Source organism: Onychomys torridus, chromosome 6, assembly GCF_903995425.1.
Source record: "Onychomys torridus chromosome 6, mOncTor1.1, whole genome shotgun sequence".
In the NCBI taxonomy this organism is placed as follows: Eukaryota; Metazoa; Chordata; class Mammalia; order Rodentia; family Cricetidae; genus Onychomys; species Onychomys torridus.
In genome coordinates this window covers 127,902,630-127,918,756 of record NC_050448.1, presented here as the reverse complement: position 1 = coordinate 127,918,756, position 16,127 = coordinate 127,902,630, and the positions used below count along the sequence as shown (strand labels likewise).

General features: G+C 42.5%; 2 protein-coding genes across 3 annotated transcripts in view; one reads left to right on the top strand and one right to left on the bottom strand.

The window, feature by feature from the left end:
• Window positions 1-4,817, bottom strand: part of Usp33 (ubiquitin specific peptidase 33) — a 59,284-nt gene extending 54,467 nt beyond the window's left edge. Inside the window, exon 1 of the mRNA XM_036189349.1 lies at window positions 4,800-4,817. The gene's annotated coding sequence lies outside the window, so the exon portion shown is untranslated. The remainder of the gene's footprint in view (window positions 1-4,799) is intronic.
• Window positions 4,808-16,127, top strand: part of Miga1 (mitoguardin 1) — a 60,926-nt gene continuing 49,606 nt past the window's right edge. Inside the window, exons 1-4 of one of the 2 annotated variants that reach the window (XM_036189362.1) lie at window positions 4,808-4,937; window positions 8,752-9,049; window positions 12,256-12,433; window positions 14,403-14,539. In XM_036189362.1, coding sequence (XP_036045255.1) covers window positions 8,909-9,049; window positions 12,256-12,433; window positions 14,403-14,539 — 456 coding nt within the window. In that variant the 5' untranslated portion in view covers window positions 4,808-4,937; window positions 8,752-8,908. Of the gene's footprint in view, window positions 4,938-8,721; window positions 9,050-12,255; window positions 12,434-14,402; window positions 14,540-16,127 lie in introns of both variants that reach the window. The other variant, XM_036189360.1, reaches the window with a different exon arrangement.

Sequence of the window (16,127 nt, the reverse complement as noted above, 5' to 3'; positions counted from 1 at the left end):
CCTCCCACCTTGCTCAGTAACTAAGGTCCTCTTCGCTTTTACCTTGGGGGTAAAGGGTTCCAGAGTACCATTGGAACAGGCAAGCTTCTGATGCAGCTGTTTAAACAGATGTGACTACGGCTTTGAAAAGAGACTGTTGCTCAAAATCTAAATTGGTCTTTTAATAAAAAACCTGAGGCCAGATATTGGGGTAAATGCTGAAAGATCAGAGAGACAAAGGAACAAGCCACTGCCACCTCTCACCTCTAGGACTCCTCAGCCTGAAAAGACCTTAGTTCCTGTCTCCTCATGCCTTATATACCTTTCTCCACCCTGCCATATCACTTCCTTTCTAGTGCTGGGATTAAAGTCATGTGACTCCCAAGTACTGGGATTAAAGCTGTGTGCCACCACTGCCTGGTTCTGTTTCTCTCCTAGACTGAGTCAATCTTATGTTGTCCAGGGTGGCTTTGAACTCACAGAGATCCACACAGATCGCTGCCTCCTGAGTGCTAGGATTAAAGGTGTGTGCCATCACTGCCTGGCCTCTGTTTAATCTAGTGCCTTGCTCTGTCCTCTGATCTCCAGACAGAGTTTATGAGGGTACACAATATATCACCACAAGAGACTATTTTTTTTTTTACATGTTTGTATGTGTACCACCTTTATGCAGGTGTTCTGCAGTGGGTAGCCATCCTAGGCTAGGCCTGGAAGTTCCAACCCCCATTGAGGCTTCCGTAATGGTCACGCCCAGAAGGCGGGGCTGAGGGAGGAAGCTGAAGACCCAGGATCAAGAAGAGAGGCCTCTCTTGGTTCTGGGACCCTGAGCAGAGCGAACAGAGTTCTCCAGAGAACACCGCCAGACTGCGCCATACCTTTCCCAGATCCTGCAACCTATCCCTTCATTATGTGTTGGCAAGAGTTTCCACCTAAAACCTGAGAAAAAAGATTCTAAAACAGAGCTAAAATAAACTTCCTTGTAGTTGGAGTTTTTCTGTCTGGCCCAGTCAGGACAAATCTCTCTTACCCGCCAGTCCCACAGTCCTCAGACCCAACCAAGAAAGCACACAGAAACTTACATTGTTTACAAACTGTATGGCTGTGGCAGGCTTCTTGTTATCTATTTTTTCTATCTTAAATTAACCCATTTCTGCTTATCTATACTTTGCCACATGGCTTGTTGCTTACCAGTGTCTTTACATGTTGCTTCTTATGGCGGCGGTAGGCGGTGTCTCTCCAGCCTTCTATTTCCCAGAATTCTCTTCTCTCTTGTCCCGCCTGTACTTCCTGCCTGGCCACTGGCCAAACAGCATTTTATTTTTACAGAGCGATATCCACAGCACTTCCTAGTTGTCTCTCTCAAGTTAGCAGCAGCCCGCCCATTTGAGCTACTATGGCGGGTTCCTGGCATGTGCATCTGACCTGCAGTATGGCGGGAATGAGGAGTCTACAAGTGACACTTTACTCTGCTGCATGGTGGATTTAGCCTTTGCTAGTTTAAAAAAAAAAAAAAAAGTTTTCTGGGCTATGCGCTGCTTTGATAGAACTGCTTCTGATAGTTGATGGTACACATGGCTCCAGACCCAGAGCTGGCGGTAAACTGTATCACCGCCATGTTGGAAAGCTGAGGTGGGTGGAGCCAGCAGCCACAGAGGCGTTTCAGTCTTACAAAGATGGATATTACACAGAGAATCTGGTTTGTCTTGTCTTTGGGATTTTTAACTGCAGAAAAAGATTTGATCATAAAAGCTGTTGAGTTAAACAAATATGTAAATTTTAAAGGTACCTTGACTTCAAATTTTGGATATAAGGATATGTTGCTTTGGAAAAGAGTCTCTGATTTTGTTTCCACAGAAAGCCAGAGGCTGTGGATTTGTTCCAGATTAAGATACATCAGGTTTGATCAGCCAAGACCACCTGAAAGGTCTCCAATGACACAATGGCCCAGATGATCCAACATCCAGAATGGTTTCAAGGCAACTGGCTCAGAGGTTCACCCTAATGGACTACTCCATAATCCTAAAATTTTCTTTGTGTCCCCATAAGATACAGCGCCCCCCCTCCAGCAGGAAGTAGTAAGAGAAACTACGACCAATTTCCCAAAATTATCAAGCTGGCTTTGGAGATGGAATTGGCTCACTCCTTCTCTAAACCCAGGCATATTGCTAAAAGAAAAGGTTAAGAGACTTTTATGTCCCAAATCAGAATAGCCCTCTGGTGTGGGACAGAAGAAAACCAGTATTTTTATTTAAAATAAGTTGATTATAAATGCAATCTCTTTCTAAAGAATAAAAGGGGATATGATATAGATATAATAGGAAGAAAGAGTAGATTAAGGAACTTACTTCTAAAGAGCAACAACTTGTTTAAAATGTTTTACATTGGTATTGATTTTAGTCTATTAATACAAACTTAAAGTTAATTGTGTTATACTGTGCGTATATTTCTACTTTTAAGGTATTATTTTTGTACAGCTCATTTAAAATTGTAATGGATAATTAAAAATAGATTAATAATTAATCATCTATGATAATCATACTCATAGCCATGTTAGTTAAGTCTTCTAGGTATACACAGAGATATTTCAGATAGATAGGTAATCTTCAAATACTTCAAAGACCTTCAGAATATGGCATTTAAAATATTTTTAAAATTTAGACTTTCTGGACAGTGAGACATGTCTGCTCCTGGCAGCACCGATTTACTTCAGAGAGGAGGATGGGCACTGAAGACCCTTCAGATCTTATCTTCACCTTAGCAAAAATAGCCATTTGGGACTTTCCTGGACTGCTTGATCGACTGGACATGCAGGACCCATAGAAAGGTGACCACTAAACTTTGCTTGACAAAATGGTCCTTCAGGTTCCTGCTTCACAGAGGAAACTGCCAGATATTCTACAGGATACTGAGAAAAGTGACTGGGAGACTCTAGCCCTGTGGGCTGAAGACAAATGCCCCAACTTTACAAAGGAACATTAGGTGACTGTCCAGGCTGCCAGCTGTCTCTGTCTACCCTACAAGACTCCCAAAAGTTGCTTGCATCCTTCTCCCTGTTCTCAGGTAATATTATATCCTTCTGAAGTCTTTGATGTGGTTGAATACTAGATAGTTCTAATTTCCTCAATTATGATAAAAGATAAGTTAGATATAAAACCTTAGACTCACAAATATAAGATAGATAGGATATCTTCTTTAATATTGTAACTGCTTGCTTGATAATTGTTTTATTATCTAAAATTTTACTATATAAAAGTTAAAACCTTGCTTTTTGAAAAACAGAAAAGGGGAGGTGCTGTGGGATGTTCTGTATGTCAAATGTGTTGCTCTGATTGGGTAAAATAAAATGCTGTTTGGCCAGTGGCCAGGCAGGAAGTATAGGCGGGACAAGAGAGAAGAGAATTCTGGGAAGTGGAAGGCTGGGGGAAGAGAGATACTGACAGACACTGCCTTGACAAAAAAGATGTAAGGTACTGAGAAGCCACAAGCCATGTGGCAAGGTATAGATTAATAGAAATGGGTTAATTTAAGATAAAAGAAGTAGATAACAAGAAGCCTGCCACGGCCATACAGTTTGTAAGTAATATAAGTCTCTGTGTGCTTACTTGGTTGGATCTGAGCGACTGTGGGACTGGCGGATGAGAGAGATTTGTCCTGACTGTGGGCCAGGCAGGAAAATTCTAGCTACAGTGTTCATGGAAGCCAGAAGAGAACATCATATCCTCATGGAACTGGAGTTACAGGCCATTGTGAGCTGCCTGTTGTGGATAGTGGAAACCTTAGCTGAGTCTGCACAAGAGACAAGAAGCGTTCTTAACCACTGAGTCATCCCTCCAGCCCCCTGTTTGATTTTTAGCCATCAATCTAGAATACTAGTTAACTTTTAACTTCATTGCTATTCCTAGGTTACCTAATTTAGTGAAGGATTTAAAAAATGTAAAGAATTTTTTGTTTGTTTTTTCAGGACAGGATTTCTCTGTGTAGCCATAGCTGTCCTGGAACTTACTTTGTAGACCAGGCTGGCCTGGAACTCACAGAGATCTTCCTGCCTCTGCCTCCCCAGTGCTGGAATTGAAGGCACGTGCCACTGCTGCTGCCACAGCCTAGCAACCATAGGGAATCTAAGTTAATAATAAATGCACTATTTATATAGGTCCATCTACCATACCTGTAACCTAGCTCACTTGAGGACTCAGGGTCTAAGATAGAAGGTGCTTGATTGGTTGTATGGGGTGGGGCTGGGGGTGGGTATGCATTGGAGAGCCTCATACAAGCTCAGCACAAACTCTAATACAATTCCCAGAACAGAAATTCTTCTTCTTCTTTTTAAATTTATTTAACTTTACTTTATGTGCATTGGTGTGAAGGTGTCAGGTCCCCTGGAACTAGAGTTACAGACAGTTGTGAGCCACCATGTGGGTGCTGGAATTGAACCTGGGTCCTCTGGAAGAACAACCAGTGCTCTTAACCACTAAGCCATCTCTCCAGACCCCAGAAATTCTTGATTTGGGACCCACGATGGATTTCAGGGGCTCAAAAAGGTGTGCATGTGTGTCCATGCACACGCATGCTGTATGTTTATCATATTTTCTTTAATAATGAACGATCATAACCATTTTCACAGAGAAAAGCTCCATAGTCCTAACCAGATTCGCTGAATGGTCCTATACTCCTAAAAGGTTACCTACTCCCATACTACCCATTGACAGGTGTATAAAGGGTTGCGATTCTAGATAGAGCGCACTGCCCTCTACAAATATGGCGGGAGCGACTTCGCACGTAGCCCCTCACGCAGTCCGCCCGTGGCCCTCCACTTTCCTTACCTTGGCGTCCTGACCCCGGAAGGACTCCACCTCCCACAGCCCGAGACTGCTCTGTGGGGGCTGCGGCTGGGAGGCGGACAAGGCGCAGGTGTGGGCACGCGGGAAAGAACCAGAGAACCGGGGTACAGAGAGAGAAGGGTAAGTGCGGGACGGAGATCCGGGTGCGGATAGAGCAAGGTAGTGTGGGGTGCAGAGAGAGCAGGGTAGTGGGGGAGCGGAGATCCGGGTGCAGAGAGAGCAGGGTAGTGGGGGAGCGGAGATCCGGGTGCAGAGAGAGCAGGGTAAGTGCAGGGCGGAGATCGGGGTGCGGAGAGAGCAGGGTAGTGTGGGGTGCAGAGAGAGCAGGGTAGTGTGGGGTGCAGAGAGAGCAGGGTAAGTGCAGGGCGGAGATCGGGGTGCAGAGAGAGCAGGGTAGTGGGGGAGCGGAGATCCGGGGTGCAGAGAGAGCAGGGTAAGTGCAGGGCGGAGATCGGGGTGCGGAGAGAGCAGGGTAGTGTGGGGTGCAGAGAGAGCAGGGTAGTGTGGGGTGCAGAGAGAGCAGGGTATGGGGGCGGAGATCCGGGTGCAGAAAGAGCAGGGTAGTGCGGGGCGGAGATCGGGGTGCAGAGAGAGCAGGGTAGTGCGGGGCGGAGATCGGGGTGCAGAGAGAGCAGGGTAGTGCGGGGCGGAGATGGGGGTGCAGAGAGAGCAGGGTAGTGCGGGGCGGAGATGGGGGGTGCGGAGAGTGCGGGGCGGCGGGGACCTGAGCAGCTGCCTAGGTGCTAGATGACGACGCCCTGTCGCCCGGCGCCTGCAGAGAAGCCATGGCCCACTGACCAAAATCGCTGAGCGCCTACTCTACTGGGAGACGCCCCAGACAGCTTGTTTTTATTGGGATTATTTTATTCAGACAGCATCCCACTCTGTAGACTGGTCTGGAACTCACTGTGAAAACGACATCAGGCTCCAGCTGGTGGTAATCCTCCTGCCTCAGCCTCGCAAGTGATGGGATTACGGGTGTGCCCACTAGCTGTCTTGTTTTAGGCTCACAGACCATTCTTATTATCAAGTTATTGTCAGTAATGATTTCTACTCCATTGAAAACATCTCCTCAGATAAGCAGCGGAGTTGGTGCACACATGTAAGTGGTCTCAGCTAGGGAGGTGGAGGCAGGAGGATCAGAGATTCAAGGTCATTCTTTCCCACACAGTGAATTCCAGGCCTGACTGGCCTACAAGGATTCCTGTCCCTGCCCCCAAAGAGAGAGGGAGAGAGAGACAGAGAGACTCTCTCCTTCTCAGACTTGAGTTGTGTAGATTTCTGCTTCCTGTCAAATTGACTCAGCAGTTTAGATTTACTTCTTATAATAGAGTCAAGAGCCGTAGAATCGAATTTTAGGATGTTGAAAATGGAAACTGTTGACAACACTTCTAACAAGCCAGTGTGTGGAAGATTTCTTTTACAGATTTGAATAGTCATGAAACTGCTTTCATGTTTATTTAAATTATACTTCTGTGAGTAATTGAAATGCCTGCTTTTGAAGTTTTTCAGTCAGTAATGATTACACTTGGATTCAGCTTCCTTCGTGATTTTCAGCTTTCCTTGGTGAAATGAAAACAAACCAGAATTCAAAAGCAAAGTCTGCAGCAAGTTCAAATCAGCACTCTGCCACCCGGGGTGTGTGTGTGTGTGTGTGTGTGTGTGTGTGTGTGTGTGTCTGTCTGTCTGTCTGTGTGCTGGACATGGAGTCCAGAAGAGGGGGTGAGATTCCCTGGGATAGAGTTAGACAACCAGCCCTGGGGCCTCTGGAAGAACAGCCAGTGCTCTTAACTGCTGAACATCTCTCTACCCAGACAGAGCATTTCTTAATTACAGTTGTGAGCTGATTTGTATTTTATAAATGTATTTACTGTGTGTAACTAGGTGCACTAATAACAACAGTGAGCTGGTTATTCTGTAGATACCTAGACTCTAGACCAGTGGTTCTCAGCATGTGGGTCGTGACCCCTTTGTGGGGTTGAACAAGCCCTTCACAGGGGTCACTCAAGACCATCCGAAAACACAGATATTTACATTATGATACATAGCACTAGCAAAATTGCAGTTATGAAGTGGCAATGAAAATTTTGTGGTTGGGGGGGGTCATTATAACAAGAAAAACTGTATTAAAGGGTTGTTCTGAACCTTTGTTTTTTCCAACATTTGTGGGAGGAAGTGGAAGTGTGTAGGCATATATGTGAGTGTGTGTGCCTGTGGAGGCCGGAGTTGGATGCTGAGCATCACCATCCTTGGTTGATTTTCTTGTTGCATTGAGTCGGGTCCTCCCAGTCAGACCCAGAACCATGCACAGCTAGTCTTGTTAGCAAGCTTGCTCTAGGGATCCCGTGTCTCTAAGTTGGAGGCTAGAATCGCAGGCAGTCCTCTAAGCCTAACCAGGATTTGCATGGGTTCTCTGGTCCCATTGCTTCTGTGACAAGGGCTTCAGCTCTGTCCCCAACCTGCATCCTGTTTTTAATCGGGGTCTCCAAGCATCTGCTTTTTTATATATCGGGCTCTTTGTAGTTGGATGTGGTGGCCAGTGCATGTAGTCTCAGTTCTTTAGAGAATGGGTGCTTCAGCCTAGTCGTAGATAGCCAGCCTGGGTACAGAAAAGACTCCTCATTTCTAATATAATACATAAGCACATACATAATTGACTCTGTTTTTGTTTTTGAGACACGGTTTCTCCATGTGCCCTGGAATTCATTCTGTAGACCAAACTGGTCCCAAGCCCAGCGATCCAAGTGCCTCTGCCTCCCGAGTGCTGGGATTAAAGGTGTGCGCCACCACTGCCCAGCTCAGTATCTGACCTTTGGTGTCAAGAGTGTTAAGAACTAGTGAGATGGCTCAGCAGGTTAAGGAACTTGCCAAAAATCTTGACTACCTGAGTTTGATTCCTGGGACCCATGTGGTAGAAGAGACCCACAAATTGCCCTGAGACATTCATACATGCATATAATAAATAATTGTTTATTATATATTATGTAGTATAGTAGTATACATCTGACAGTTGTTGAATCTTGTTTAAATGAAGCAATGTGAGGATAAATATGTGAAAATTAGTCTAGCTACTGAATTCTGAGTTTTTTTTCCATGCCCAGGAATGTATTCTAGATCCCAGTCAGTACCTCATGCACACTTCCGTGAAGAAAATCAAGAAGAATTTGATTTTAAGATTCTAAAACAGATAGACGTTAGCTAGAAAGAGAGTCTAGAACAGTGGTTCTCAACCTGTGGGTTGTGACCCCATTGTAGTATCGGATAACCCTTTCATGGGGTTGCCTAAGACCATCAGAAAACACAGGCATTCCCATTACCATTCATAACAGTGGGAAATTACAGTTGTGAAGTAGCAACGAACATAGTTTTATGGTGGGGGTCACCACAACCTGAGGAACTGTGTTAAAGGTCTCGGCACTAGGAAGGTAGAGAACCACTGATCTAGAACATGCAGTTCTCCCCATGCCCCCCTCTTCTCTCCCCATAATTGTTTTAGGTTAACATACAAAGTAAAGGGTTTTTGTTCATGGAATCTTCATACACGTATGTACTTACAGTGTGTTCTCATTTGTCCTGTTCAGTGGTAGGACCTGTTGTTTTCTAAGGAAAATTTATGACTTGAATTTGAAGATTAAATCTCCCCCATTTTCATCACTGTTAGCATTTTGGTTAAGCTTAAGTTTAAACACAGCTCATGTTCTTTGCTATTCTGGTAACTGATAAATGTAGTTTTAGCTCCAATGCAATATCATGTCTGCATAATTAACCACAAAACTGATAGAGTTTAAATATTTTTATTATATTTATTTATTAGGTGCTCTGGTGGGCATCAGAGAACAACTTGCAGGAATCACTTCTCTAATTTTATCAGAGTTTAACTTTTTTTTTTTTTTTTTTGAGACAGGTCCTCATTATGTATCTCTGTCTGGCCTAGAATTCGCCATGTAGATCACACTGACCTCAAACTCAAGGAGATCTGCCTGCCTCTCCCTCCCAAGAACTGGAATCAAAGGCATGAACCACTACCACACCTGGCAAGAATTTAACTTTGCATCTTTCATGGATAAAGCAACCAGAAATCCCTATGGCTGATGAATTTCTGTTTCGCTGAATTAAGATCAGACAAGGGAGTCATGTGGGAAAAAACAGTCAGAGACTGGCAGTTCTCCTTGAAGATGGCCGCTCTCAGAGCGTTGGACGGCCCTGTGTCCTGGTACTGTTCTCTCTCCCAGGTAAACAGAAGTGAACCACATTTGAATAGTGTGTTTATGTTGTTCAGTGAAATTTGTTTGTGATTTTTGTTTTCCTTGAGGTTGTTTTGTTTTTTGATACTAGGGATTTGAACCCAGAGCTTGGAAGCAGGTGGACTGCCACTCCCAGCCCCTGAGGATTTCACACAGCATAGTTAAAATGCTAAAGTAGTTAATACCTACTTTTTAAAATTACTTTGTGGGGGTTGGGGATTTAGCTTAATGGTAGAGCGCTTGCTAGCCCTGGGTTCGGTCCTCAGCTCTGGAGAAAAAAAAATATTTTGTGTATATGTGTATGTGCATATATGTATTTTCATAACATATTTATATGTAAATATTTTATGTTATATACATATACATATATTTCATTAAAAATTTGTATATATAGGGGCCTAAGAGATGGCTCAGAGGTTAAGAGCACTGACTGCCCTTCCAGAGGTCCTGAGTTCAATTCCCAGCAACCACATGGTGGCTCACCATCTGTAATGATATCTGGCGCCCTCTTCTGTGTACATAATAAATAAATAAATCTTTTAAAAAAACTGTATTTCTTTAAAAGGTTTTCTTTTCTTATCCAGGTGTGGTGACATACACCTTTAATCCCACTCATTTATTCATTATTTTTTAATGACTCGTGTATTGTAATAGCATAATATCATCAAGTTTTATCCACATTGTAGCACATAATGGAATTTCCTTTTAATATGGAATTAATATTCCATTGTATGAATATACACATTTTTGCATGTATTTCCATCCATCTGTGATGTGTAAATAATCTCTGGAAGACTGCTCTTAGCCAGTAACAGTGTCACACACCTGTGACCTCAGCACTCCAGAGGCAAAGGCAGGACGACCAGGAATTTAAGGACAGCCTGAACTATAAAGGGACTCCGGTTTTTTAAAAAAAAAAAAAGTGGAAAAAAAATGGGGCTAGGGAGATGTCTCAGTGCAAGTATGAAGGCCCAGATTCGATCCCCAGAATCCACATTAAAAATCAAGCACACAGAAAGCTAGGCACAGCAGGGAAACACACTGTTTCCAGCTGCTGGGGAGGCCTTGGTGCTGTGAGCCAGCCCATCTGGCCAGATGAGTGAGTTCCAGGTTCAGTAGTGACAGTGGTTTGCAGACGCTGATGGTACCCCCTGGCCCCTGGGTGCACACAGGCACCCAAACACAAAGAAAGGAAGACAGGACAAATCCCAATTTCAGTTCTTTTCAGAATTATTTTTCAGAATTTCTGAATCACATGTTCATTCTTTTCATTTTGTGGGAGCTGCCCTGCTGGTCTCCACAGCAGGCTGCTTTACACCCACAGCCTTGCTGATGCTTGTGATCTTATTTGACTCTGGTGGCCATCCGACAGGTATGCAGTTTCCAGATCTCTCCTCTCCTTCTGTGGGTTGTATTCTGTTGTTAATATCTTTTACTCTGTTTAAAAATATTTTTATTTTGGGGCTGGAGAGATGGCTTAGAGGTTAAGAGCACTGGCTACTTTCTCAGAGGACCCGGGTTCAATTCCTAGCACCCACATGGGAGCTCACAACTGTTTGTAACTCCATTCTAGGGGATCTGGCTCCCTCACAGAGACATACCTGCAGGCAAAGCACCAATGCATATAAAATAATGAATAAATTATTTTAAAAATCTTTTTATTGTATGCTTACGGGTGTTTTGCCTGTGTATATGCTGGGCATTGTATGTATGCCTTGGTCCATGGAGACCAGGGGAGGGCATTAGTGCTAAGTTGTGTGATTGTCTAGATTGTAGGGTTCTAAAAATATTTTCTAATTAATTTATGAATAAAATCACTTATTCCTGTGGTATTTTGAAATAAGTTAACTTCTGTTTGCTTAAAATTCTGGATATGTTTTAAAAAATGAGCTCACTTTTAAAGTCTGATTTAAATATTTCTATAGTTAAAAATCTTGCTAATTGTTCATGTAGAAGTTTCAGGTGGTGGTGGTGCTCACCTTTGATCCCAGCACTCAGGAGGCAGAGGCAGGCAGATCTCTGAATTTGAGGCTAAGCTAGTCTACAGAGTTCCAGGACAACCTGAACAACACAGAGAACCCAACACCACCACCCCCATGCTCTAAGAAAAAAGATTCAGTTGCATGGATTAATCATCATTTAGTCAAGAAATGTTCACAGGATTGAATTATTTTATCTATCTATTGACTTTGAAATAATAATGTTTATTTCAAACTTAGATAACTTCAGAGCAGTGAGTTAAATTAAAACAGACTGGCTGGGGCTGAAAGAGGGATACATAGGCTCTTTATAATGTTTACAGATAAGTAAGATCTAATTTTATTTGTGGGTTTTTTTTGGGGGGGCGGTGTTTGAGATAGGGTTTTTCTGTGTAGCCCTGGCTATCGTGGAACTGGCTCTGTAGACCAGGCTGGGCTCGAACTCAGAAATCTACCTGGATCTCTTCCTGAGTGCTGGGATCAAAGGCTAATTATTGTTTTGTACAAAATCTGAATCATTCGATTTTACCAGTAAAGACTCGGGAGCCAGATGCTGGGGTGAAAGCCTACTGATCGGAGAGGCAGCACCTAGCTGACCTTCCTTCTCAGCTGAGGCCCCAGAAGCCGCTTTTTCTCTTGGGCCCTCTAAAAACACCCTCCTCAAAGTGTATGTCCCTCCCTTCTGTTTCCTGTGCGTCTCTCTGTCTGCCCTCCTGATCCTTACTCTCTATGATTTTTTTCTTTTTTTTCTTTTTTTTTGGGGGGGTTTTTTTTTTTGTTTTTTTGGTTTTCAAGACAGGGTTTCCCTGTGTAGCTTTGGTGCCTGTCCTGGACCTCACTCTGTAGACCAGGCTGGCCTCGAACTCACAGAGATCCACCTCTGCCTCCTGAATGCTGGGATTAAAGGTGTACACTACCACTGCCCATTGAATTTTTTCTTAATAATCCTATGTTCACTTCCTGTTTGCACCACCTCTTGACCTATGGTTGAATTTATTTAATCCTGTTTACAGTATTCAAGCAGAAAGCTCTTGGATTAAAGGTGTAATCTAGGGCTGAGCCAGAACTAGAAACAGGTTTTTCCAGTAAATAAGGAATCTCAGGGTTCACGTGTGAACTAATATCCTGCAACAGCTAATTGTAGTTCTTATGCTTTTACTTTTAGTGAAAAGATAAGAGGTTGTTGTTGTTGTTTTTTTTCCCAATCTTTTCCAGATCAAATTTTCACCAATAGCTAAAAAGTTGTTTGTGGTAACTGCTGTGAGTGCTATATCTGTAATTTTTTTTGCCCACCACTTTAAAAGAAGACGTGGAAAAAAGAAAGGAAAAACACTACCGTGGGAACCAGAGCACCTCCTACTTGAACACACTAAAAGAGCAGCATCCGACAAAGGTTTGTGGAAATTTCCAGATTAAATCTGTGCACCATGAGATACAATGTATCACAGCTAGATCACTGGTCTGTAGGATTAGAAAGTATGGAGGAGAAAAGACAGATACATTAAAGCCACTTAAGGTCCTGCCACGAAGAAGTCATGGCTGGCAATTCTTTGTTATACATTTCCTTAGGTACATCTACATATAAGTATACTGACTTAAAATTTGATGCCTGTCGCAGGGCGGTGGTGGCGCAGGCACACCTTTAATCTCAGCACTCGGAGGCAGAGGCAGACAGATTTCTGCAAGTTCAAGGCCAGCCTGGTCTACAGAGGAGTTCCAGAGCAGGGAGAAACCCTGTCTTGAAAAACAAAACAAAACAAAAAGTATGTGTCAATAAATTATATAGTAAAATACAGTTTCAGAGGCTGGAGAGATGGCAAAGCTGTTAAGATTGAGATCTGTTCTTCCAGAGGAACTGAGTTCCCTTCTCAGCATCCACATCTGGCAGCTTCAAAGGATTTGATACTACTGACCTCTGAGTACCTCACTCATGTGAACATACCCACACATTGATACATATACACATATTTTAAAAATATAAAAAATTTTTAAAAAACCCTGTAGAACCATGATACTACATTCACAACCTGCTTTTGAAGTATTTGATAATGTATAAGAATATCATTCTAAGTCAGTAGTGTGCTGTCATTTGTAAAACATAGTAATTACGTTTGTACAAATATGCTATCATTGAATTCTATCCCTGTTACCTTTATGGTGTTTGTGATTTTATTTATGAGATTTTTATAAACAGAGTCTTATGTAGCCCCAGCTGGCCTTGACTGCACTATGTTGTAGTTGAACTTTTCTGACCCGCCAGCCGCTCCCCAAATAACCACACAGAGACTTAATAGTAATTATAAATGCTTGGCCAATAGCTTAGACTTGTTTTTAGTTAGCTCTTATAACTTAAATTAACCCATTTCTATTCATCTATGCGCTCCCCTGAGGCTTGTTTAACTTATCTATGTACCTCCCATCCTTCTCTCTGTGTGTCTCATGGCATCCCCTCTGACTCCTCAGACTGCCCTTCTTCCCAGGGTTCTCTCTGCCCTGAAAATCCTGCCTAGCTGTTGGCCAGTCAACTCTTTATTAACCAATTAGAATAATACATATTCATGATGAACAAAAGAATTATTCCACAGCACTGTGTTATGAGGCCAGCTTTGAACTTTTGATCCTCACACACACAACAATAATAATAATAATTCCTTGACCAGGCTAGATGTCTTAGTATTTTACTGTTTCATGTATTTTATGGTTTTGTGATTTATTCATCAGCACACAGTGTGAATCATTGTTTGTTATTTATTGAGATTTTATTAGATCTCAGACAAGCACTATATTCAGCATTTTATATAATTTTTATAGTAGTTCTATGAATGATAACTACAGTGCCATGTTCTTCTCATTTATGTATTTAAAGCACTAGCATATGAAGAAGTTACCAAGGTCATAGAACATACGTATACTGGAATTTGAAACAGAAGAGTCTGCCCTGTCTTGCCGAGAGAAGCCAGACCTGGTGTGCACACTGCAGATGGGTGTGCAAGTGGTGGAGGGTCAGAAGTACACAGACCCAAACTCTCAAAAAGAAGTTGTAATTTAGGGAACAAAATGCTTACATTTTAAACTGACCATTTGCCAATATTTTTATACTGATTATAGTAAGTCATTCAAAACTGTCCTGAATAGTTTGCTGAATGTTTTACTCTGTTCTAAAATCTGGTATTTGTTTATATAATATACAAACATTAGAAATGTATATTTTGATAATGTACATTTAATAATTTATGTGCCTGAATAAAATGAGCTCTAAAAAAAAATCAGGTGCTTTCTGAACAAATATAACCTGAATTTTTTCCCTGAAAGTTACTGTTGGAATTGCTGATGCTTTTGGTTTTGGTGTGTTTGTTTACCAGGTTCCAGCTGTTCCAGTAGTAGACAGAACTTGACCTTGTCACTAAGTTCCACCAAGGACAAAGGCTCTCAGTCTTATAACTACGCTAATGGAGGACTTTTCAGCAAATACTCAGGTTCTGCCCAGAGCTTAGCCTCTGTAAGAAAAACATACTTTGTTATTATTATTATTATTACATTTGCTTACATATCTCTTATTAGCTTAAGTATCACATATCTGCTGCTCTTAGGGGACAGTCTGGGTGAGTCTGTTTCCTTTGCTGCTGGTGTCCAGTTTCATTGAGTAAGTGATACGGTCCATTTGGTCCTTTGAGAACAGCTTTGATGTTGTAGTGTTGATTCAGAAGTAGGTGCAGGCATCCTTTTTCCTGGACTGGATGTGATGGCTCATGCCTATAATTCCAGCACGTGGAGGAGAGGGTCTCCTTGAGTTGCCAAGCTCTCCCTGTGCTTTGGGGCTCAATCATTCTGTTGCCTTAGTATCCTGAGTAGTTAGACTGGAGTCAGAGAGTCACCGATGCCTAGTGAAAACTTGCTAAAATTTGAAGACTTGTGAGTGAGGGTTTGCAGACTTGCAGTTCTGTGAGCTGATAGCATGGTGCACATGACACTCCTGCAGCTGTGGTGGCCTCAGCCTCGGCATTTCTCAAGTGAGTGTTAAGGCGCCTCCCTTAGCAGCAGTAGCTGCAGGGGACTTCAGACACCTCTTTGCTCCTGCTCAGCTGGCTTACCATTCCACTAAGGGCTGGGAGGCAGGGTTCTGCCTTTTAGACAGCAGGTAGTACTTAAATCCCAGTTGTGACTCAGAGGCAGTCAGGATCTGGGTCCACAAAACTTGATGAATGAGGTCAAGGGAGCAGGAGAGATAGCTCAGTAGCCAAGAGTATGTCCTGCTCTTGCAGAGGACCTGAGTTTGGATCTCAGCACCTATGTTGAGCAACTGATAACCACTTGTAACTCCAGCTCTAGGGGATCTAACACAGTCTCCTGACTCCCTTGGGCAACTGTACCTATGTGCAAATAGCTCCACACAGGCACACTTGTATACACATAATTAAAAATAAAAAGAAATTTTAAAAAATGAAATCTAAAAATGTGTTAAGAGTTGTTTTAAAAATGTCTTCCTTTTTTAAAATTTGAGAAATTATGGGAATGGAAGTATTAATGAACTTGGCGGAGGAATTTTTACTGTGGGAAGGATGCTGGACTCATCATTAAGTTTATGATGCCAGCAGGAAAGCCGTGGAGTCACCAAAGGCATGTCGAGATCTGCATTTAGATCTTTCTGCAGAGAACAGAGCTAGAGTTAGAGCCTGGGATCATCTGCAGGCAGTGACTGGCATGGTTGGCACAGCAGGTTTTACTAGAGAAGGGGTATGAAGTGCACCTCTACATTATCATTTAACATTGTCCGCAGTCCCAAAGACAGAGTCTAAGTTGGTGTAGTTAGCATTTATAAGTACTGACACGGTAAAGGCTTATCAAGTAATCACCTGATTTTTTGTGAAAATATTGATTTATTTTCAAAATATTGTTCTACTCATATATTTTTTAACAACAGGGTCAGAGTAGTTAAGAATCATGTAAGTACTAAATTTGAATATAATCAGAATTATTTCTTCAGGTAGAACTTACCTGGACTATAATTATAGAACATATGTAAATAATGGGTAAATATAAACTACCATAGCAGGTTTGAATCAGGATAGTGTTTCCTGGCATGGAAA